The sequence below is a fragment of the Mesoplodon mirus genome (genome assembly GCF_964341445.2).
Source record: "Mesoplodon mirus genome assembly, chromosome: 17".
NCBI lineage: Eukaryota > Metazoa > Chordata > Mammalia > Artiodactyla > Ziphiidae > Mesoplodon > Mesoplodon mirus.
Genome location: NC_138993.1, coordinates 3034404 through 3042305, shown reverse-complemented (window position 1 = coordinate 3042305; position 7902 = coordinate 3034404). Strand labels below are relative to the sequence as shown.

Here is a 7902-nt window from a genome sequence, read left to right as displayed (position 1 = left end):
TTTTAAGGCTGAGTCCTATCCATCATATGGATGGACCACATTTTGTTTATCCGTTGATGCATCAATGGACACGTGGGTTGTTTCCACCTTGTAGCGATTGTGGACAGCATTGCTGCTGTGAACATGGCTGTAGGAGTATCTGCGGGAGTCCCTGCCCTCAGCTCTTCTGGGTGTATACCCAGGAGTGGGATTGCTGGAGCAAATGCTAATTCCATGTTTGCTTTACTGCTCAAAATGTGCTTTCATGCACAATGTGCTCAAATTTGGTTTTTACAGTAGCCCTGTGAGGGAAGCATTATTCTCTTCTCTGGCTGCAAGAAGGAGTTTGCCCAAAGTGAACGGTCAGTTGGAGTTTCTTTGCCCAGAGCGAAACAGTCAGCGGGGGTTTCCTGACTTGGAACGTGGCTCTCTCCTGGATCGCCCACCATTAGAGTCTCCCCAGTCACACGCATCCTTCCAAGGACAGTGTCCTTCGATTGTGAGCGGCCAGTCTGCTCCCAGCTGCCCCCCCGTCCCGCCCTGACCGTGCTATCTGAGCTCGGCCACTGCAAAGAGCAGAGGCTTTGTCCGTGGCCCCGGCGATGTGAGTTTCTCCCTTCAGACTGTTTCCCTCTTTCCGTTCAGGTCTGTCATCTGAGCCATGAGGACCTGGTGGCTCCTGTTCGTCTCCGGAGTCTGCGCAGGGATGGTGAACTCACAGGACACCTGCAGGCAGGGCCACCCTGGCGTCCCTGGGAACCCGGGGCACAATGGATTGCCTGGGAGAGACGGACGAGACGGAGCAAAGGGCGACAGGGGGGACGCAGGTACCCACCGCCTGTGCCCGCAGCTGCCCTCCGCTCGTCCCCCTCCTTTCACCTCCTTCATTCATTCATCGCCTGTGTGCTCACCGCTCTCCATCCATCCATCCATCCATCCATTGCCCAGAAGACACTGATGGAGAGCCTGCTCCGGCCAGATCCAGGCTGGGTGTGGGGTACAGGGCAGCACGAGCCATGAGGACCCCTGTCCTCGTGGGCTTTCCCACTGAGCGGGGCTGCCTGTCTGCTGGCCATGATCTCCGATACTCCAGGGCCGTTTTCAGGAGCTTGTGATGTCATAGATCTTTCTGCCTCAGGCGACAGGTATGAGGGATTTTTGGCACCGGGTCCTGGAGAGACATCGACAGCTAGGTCTCTGCAGAGAGCACCCAGCAGGGTGCAGGCCTTGCCGTGAGGCAGGTGGCGCGGAACGCCAGAGAACAGAGGGGTCCTGGAGCCGCACAGCCGCTGCTCGGGTATCACTGCTGTGTCCCGGGACCTCCCCGCGGTTTGGGGACTTGGGGACAGGATCCAGCCTCTGGGAGGGACAGTCCCAAAAGCCAGGATGTGTGAGTGGTTTCCATGACAAAAACCTGTAGGCTTGATTTCTGAATGGGGTTCTTGAGCCCTGGTCTGACCATAGGGTCATACACCTAAGATGTAAGCAGAGGTCCCATCTGGGTGCAGGAAGAAAACATCAAAACTTCTAGGGATATCTTAAAAAATAAATTTAGGTGAAGACAAAATTGAGCTTTTAAAACGTTTACTCTATGAATCCGTGTGAATGGCCTCACTTGGTCGGTTTGCAGATACACACGTGTCATTTGAGGCCTGGACCGTGTCCCGTGGGAAGAGTGGTGGCCCACAGTGTGAGCAGGCTGGCCGGGACCCTCCCGCGTTCACTGACCTTCAGCGTGTTGGGATGTTTTTCACTAAGTGTGCCTGGACCAGGGGGTTCTCAGATGATGCTGTTGAACTATCACAAAGAGATGGGTGCTGAAAATGCCCCCGCAAAAAAACGATAGTTGAAGGTGAACTTGATAATGCAAGCAGTAAAGAATCCTGAGAAGGGCAGAGCTACCATTTCTGTTCTTAATGTGAATTCTTCAAACGTGCATTAGAAGGAAAAAACAATGATGAAGGTCCGTCAGAGCTGTCAAGACGCCTGCCCCCCCGACCTGGAAGTTATTATAACTGTGGGCAGGTGGATTTACATTTACCTTCCTTGAGATGCCTTTGTCCTGACTGTGGATGTCCCAAGGGTATCGCAGACTCATAGGAAGCTGCACACCAATTAATTAAGGCATTTCAGGACTCGTGAGAAGTGTGAACACAAGCCGCTGTCAGTTTTCTCAGTACGTCGTATGAAAGCTTCACCAAACTTAATGATAAACATTTAGAAGCCTCTTTTGATATTTCTTAATTATACCAGGGAATTAGATATTCCTCTGGCAAAATTAAAATGGCATAATACACAGAAAGCAGTTTCAGGATGGACTGAAATTAATGCTTTGCCAGCAAGTGCTGTTAGAATATGGATTTCGAAAAAGCCTTTAAGATTTGGAGAAACAAGAATTACTCAGTGTGGGAAGTCTGCTGTACAGATGTGTGACATTCCAGGTGTTTGGAGGTGTTTCCCTGCTCAGGGCGTTTGTGGTCTAGTGTTTACTGCGGGGGCTGGATGGGGCATCGGGTCACCAGGGGCAGTGTCCCTTCTCCCCAAGCCCCACCTGCACTTGGCGCTGGGCTTTCCTACCGGATAACACCACCTCCAGTGAGTCCACGCTGCTTTGGAGCATTAGGCCCGTCTCATTTCTGGGGAGTGAAAGGCCCTGTCCAAGTGAATGGCAAACCCTCCATCTTATTGAAATCCAGCCCTTATCCTCCCGCTGGGACCACGTGTGTACATGTATGTGTACATGTGCGTACACGTGCGTGCGTGTGCCCGCACACGCGCACAGGATGCCCTGTGTCTTCGAGATCCCTCCCCCCCCGCCCCCATCACTCCCACGCCCCTCCTCACTGCGAGGACCGCCTTGGACCCACCAGCGGGCTGGGCCGGGAGGAGAGGCGCAGGAACGCGTCGCTCAGATGATGCTGTGGGAACCCGGCTCCGCTGCCCTCCACGCGTGACGGCCCGATGCCGGCCTTTCTCCTGGGCGGCTCTTTGTGGGCCTCCTGTATCATCCCTCGGAGTGGACGATGCACTCGCTGCCTGCACCCCCGGGGCTGGGGCACGTGCTCTCCGCGGCTGCAGTTTTCTCACCTGGCCCCACGGAGGCGCCCGCCACCCAGGGAACCTCGGCGCTTGCGCAGCGCTGGGCAGCCTCGCCGGCTTCTCCTTTACACTCTTCTCGGTGGAAGTGTCGCATCCGTCTCCGTGACTCAAACTGCGGGCTCACAGCCTCGCTTTCTCTACAGACGTCTGAGTCCCCTTTGCTCCAGAGCCGAGGCAACATTTCTGCAGGCCAAGGGCGCTGGTGGGGGCCGGGTCACAGGCCCCCGTCTGGCGCTCATCCTCTCTCTCCGGCTCAAGGGCACATGTGTGCGCTGGGTGGTCTATCTCCAAATTTGGGAGGTTTAATTTAAAACGCTCGTTATAACATATTTTATACACACAGAAGAAGATAGATGGAGAGAGAAGACAGATGCTCCTGTATCCAACACCAAATTTCTCTACCTCTCCGCTACTCGTTCTGTCTCCTTCTTCCTCCACGGTCCCCGTTCTTTCAAGTTTCACATACTTCCTTAAGACTTGCACGCTACATATATAGTTTATTTAGATTATATACAACACACGTTTCTTAGAAGGATATTATATCACATTTCTCACACTAAAAATTAACTTAATCTTTGTCTTACCGTTTTCAAATGTATTTGTGTGTATGTTTTATTTTTTTAATTTATTTATTTTTTGGCTGCGTTGGGTCTTCGTTGCTGCGTGGGGGCTTTCTCTAGTTACGGTGAGCGGGGGCTGCTGTTCATTGCGGCGCGGGGGTTCTCCTTGCGGTGGCTTCTCTTGTTGCGGAGCACGGGCTCCAGGCGCATGGGCTTCAGTAGTTATGGCTCGTGGGTTCAGTAGTTGTGGCTCGCGGGCTCTAGAGCGCAGGCTCAGTAGTTGTGGCGCACAGGCTTCGTTGCTCCGCAGCACGTGGGATCTTCCCGGACCAGGGATTGAACCTGTGTCCCCTGCATTGGCAGGCGGATTCTTAACCTCTGTGCCACCAGGGAAGTCCCATGTGTATGTTTTATAATGAACATGTTTTTAGAACATTACCTGTACATAGCTTACAAACATACATGTGTGGACATAACATAGGATGCTGGTGCTCGGGGAAGCCTGTTCTGAGCATCAGGACTCCTGGGTGCAGCAGAACCTCATGGCCTGATGTCCCAGTGGGTCTCCACGGCACCTTGACCACCACTGTAAGGTGCTAGAGAGATCCTTCTGGAACCCTCTCTCCCATCCCAAGTAGTGTGGTGTAACCATGGTCATCTGCGCTTTCATAGGAGGCTAGTACTTCCACTCCACTCCCCACAGATGGGAAAGGAGCACAAATGACAAAGCCACCCCCCCCCAAGTCCTTGTCACGTGAGAAACATGCAATCGTGATCATCATCCGAGCTGGCTGCTTGGGAAGCCCACCCATCCACTGCACAACCCGCTTCTTGGCGTGCTCAGAACCCTTGCTGCTTGCCCCTGCCTGCCCTCCCCCAGCAGGTCTGTGAGGGGTGGGGTGTGCGGGTCAGGCTGGGGCTCCCCGGGACCCTCCGTCGCTGACTGGGACCCACATCGAGGGAAACTGGAGCTAGAATTTTAACTTCTGCCTATTTTCTCATTTTCCATCAGGCGAACCAGGACATCCTGGTGGCCCAGGGAAGGACGGGATGACCGGAGAGAAAGGAGAACCAGGTCAGAGATGGCTTTCCATCCTGCTGTGCCCGCAGCCGGAGCCGTCAATGATAGGATAGGAATTATTAAGTGCTTACCAAGGACAAGTCCCTTACGAGGCTCCAAGGATGCTCCAGTGAAAAAGGCCACACGGTCCTTCTCTCCAGAAGCTCAGGGTTCACTGCAGAGATGGGCAAGCTTTCCATAAAGGGCCAGATAGTAAATATTTTCAGCTTTGCGGGCCACAGGCTCTCGGTCACAACTACTCAGCTCTGCCGTCATAGGGAAAAGCTGCATAGAGGATGCCTTAGTAAGTGGGGCTGCGTTCCACTGAAACCTGAATTTTACATACTTGTCATGAATCTCAGAACATGATTTGTGACCATTTAAAAGTGTCAACTGTTCTTAGCTTGCGGGCTGTCAAAAACAGGCGGAGGCTGGATGTGGCCCTCACTCCATAGTTTGCTGAAGCCTGATTTAGCACTGGGCCCTGAGGCGGGATGCTGGATTCCGACTCAGCGTCCCGGGTGGCACTGCAGCAGAAGGTGGCACTTGAGCCGGGCCCTGGAGGCAGGGAGGATGCTGGCAGCTGTCGCCGAGGGGGAGGGAGGATGGTTACCACGGCAACACGAACAGTGTTCTCGCCCCACTGGGTCGTTCTAAGTGCCTTCCATGTGCTGACTCACTTAATACAACAGCCTATAAAGGAGGCACTTTATTATCCCAGCCGTACAGGTGAGGAACCAGGTGTAGCTGGGGAATCAGCTTGTGCATAAGCGGTGGCGACTGGGCTGGATCCTGGTGTCTCACTCCCGAGCCGGGGCTCGGACCACGGCTGTCCAGGCAGGGCGTGGGAAGCCAGAGGCGCCGGGGAGGGGGGAAAGCAGAACCACGAGAGCGCCACGCGCCGGGCGCGGTGCACAGGCTGGCAGACGCGGCGAGCAGTGAGCGCCCGTCCAGGACGCCCTGACTCCAGTGAGGGGCTTCTGGGGGGGGGGGCGTCACGTCATCAGGGCTGCGTGTCAGCTACCAAAGCAGCCCTGGTGAATCTGTTTGCCTTCTTCCCTCTTCCGAAGATGTGTCCCCTCAGGGACAGGCAGAGAGCTGTCATTTCTTTTGTTTTTGGCCGCTTCGCTCGGCACGCGGGATCTTCATTCCCCACCAGGGATTGAACCCACGCCCCCTGCACTGGAATCGCAGACTCTTAACCCCAGGGCCGCCAGGGAAGCCCCAAATAACTGTCATTTCTAACGTGAGCCCCGATGCTGATGTAGTAGAGTCAAAGGGTGTTTTGTGCACGTGTGTGTATCTGCACAGTTTAGGAGTGAATTAACTTTCAAACCCTGAGCATATGCTGAACCTGTGCGCTGCCTTATCTCATTCGCTTGCTCAATAATAGAAAAACCAAAGTTGTTTTCACAAGCAGAGATTCACAAATCATCTCTCCCTCCGTTCTTTCTTGTCCTACCTAGGAGCCGATGGAAACGTTGAAGCAAAGGGCATCAAAGGTGATCAGGGCTCAAGAGGCCCCCCAGGGAAACACGGGCCAAAGGGACTTGTGGGCCCCATGGGAGAGAAAGGCCTCAGAGGAGAGACCGGCGCCCAAGGGCAGAAGGGGGAGAAAGGCGACGTGGGTCCCGTCGGTCCAGAAGGGCCAAAGGGCAGCACCGGACCTTCGGGCCCAACTGGTTTACCCGGCCCCGTGGGCCCCACTGGAAAGCCGGGTCCCAGGGGAGATGCCGGCCCCTTGGGGCCCCAGGGTGAGCCCGGAGCCCGGGGAATGAGAGGCTGGAAAGGGGATCGAGGAGAAAAAGGGAAAATTGGGGAGACGCCAGCCTTGCCCAAAAGCGCCTTCACCGTGGGGCTCACGGTGCTCAGCAAGTTCCCTCCATCAGACGTGCCCGTCAAGTTCGACAGGATCCTGTACAACGAGTTTGGCCACTACGATGTGGCCACGGGGAAATTCACCTGCCACATCGCCGGCGTCTATTACTTCACCTACCACATCACCGTTTTCTCCAGGAATGTCCAGGTGTCTTTGGTCAAAAACAGGGTAAAAGTCCTGCACACCAAGGACGGTTACACGAGCTCCGAGGACCAGGCGTCCGGTGGCCTTGTCCTGCAGCTGAAGCTCGGGGACGAGGTGTGGTTGCAGGTGACGGGAGGGGAGCGGTTCAACGGCTTGTTTGCGGATGAGGATGACGACACCACGTTCACGGGCTTCCTCCTGTTCAGCGGCGCGTGATGGGTTGGGGGGGCGGGGAGCGGCTATAACTGTCTCTCCATCTGCCCGAATCGGCTTGCTGAAGACGTTATTTGATGATTTTACCACGTTAATTATATCACCACTGTCATAACCATAAAAAGGTGAAAGTGGGAAAGTGATTCCTAAAACTCAGTCTATAGAACTCACTATCCTTCCAAGAGTAAATGTAAAAATACCTGCTCTGTTTATTACAATGTATTTGATATTTTCCCTCATTCCCATGACCTGAAGAATCCTTTGCTCGGGCGTTCCTTGTGGGGAGTGTTTTGATATCATTTTAGTGCTCGAAGGAGCCGTGTGATGATGTATCGCCCATCTGAGTTCCTGAGGACATTCCAGGGAAAGAAAAGGAAGTGTTTATTCCATCTGTGATTAATAAGAGTTTGGGCTGGTGACAATGGCACAGCCCAGGAAACTGCAGGACACTCTGCTCACTTTCTATCTTGGGTTTTCATCACCACTCAACAAACAGTTGTTAGTAAACTGTTTGCCAAACTTGACTCTGTTTTAGTTTTCCTCCGTATCCACAGTTCCGTTATCTGCAGATTCAACCATCCATTCAACCATCCAAATATTTTCCATTGGAAAATATTTGAAAAAAACAAAAATCAGGGGCTTCCCTGGTGGCGCAGTGGTTGAGAGTCCGACTGCCGATGCAGGGGACACGGGTTCATGCCCCAGTCCAGGAAGATCCCACATGCACAGCGGCTGGGCCCGTGTGCCATGGCCGCTGAGCCTGTGCGTCCGGAGCCTGTGCTCCGCAACGGGAGAGGCCACAACAGTGAGAGGCCCGCGTACCGCAAAAAAAAAAAAAAAGGAAGTTCCAAAAAGCAAAACTTGAATTTGCCAACCTGGAAACTGCTGACATAGCATTTACACTGTACTAGGTAACTTAAGTAATCTAGAGGAGAACTGCCCTGTGGTCCAGCGAATAATCCCCTCCT

The 7902-nt window shown here is 53.9% G+C and overlaps 1 protein-coding gene across 1 annotated transcript; it reads left to right on the top strand.

The window, feature by feature from the left end:
- Window positions 1–581: 581 nt before the first annotated feature.
- Window positions 582–7469, top strand: LOC309792453 (complement C1q and tumor necrosis factor-related protein 9). The gene is made up of 3 exons (XM_082602126.1): window positions 582–806; window positions 4651–4713; window positions 6165–7469. Exons 1-3 carry the CDS (start codon window positions 641–643, stop codon window positions 6935–6937), a joined length of 1002 nt encoding a protein of 333 aa, XP_082458252.1. The 5' UTR covers window positions 582–640; the 3' UTR covers window positions 6938–7469.
- Window positions 7470–7902: the final 433 nt, after the last annotated feature.

What these genes read in the sequence shown, in the direction of transcription:
- LOC309792453 (XM_082602126.1), top strand. Translation starts at nt 641, where the DNA reads ATGAGGACCTGGTGGCTCCTGTTCGTCTCCGGAGTCTGCGCAGGGATG. An exon ending in GGGCGACAGGGGGGACGCAG is followed by an intron (nt 807 to 4,650) that starts GTACCCACCGCC and finishes ATTTTCCATCAG; the next exon opens with GCGAACCAGGACATCCTGGT. An exon ending in CGGAGAGAAAGGAGAACCAG is followed by an intron (nt 4,714 to 6,164) that starts GTCAGAGATGGC and finishes TGTCCTACCTAG; the next exon opens with GAGCCGATGGAAACGTTGAA.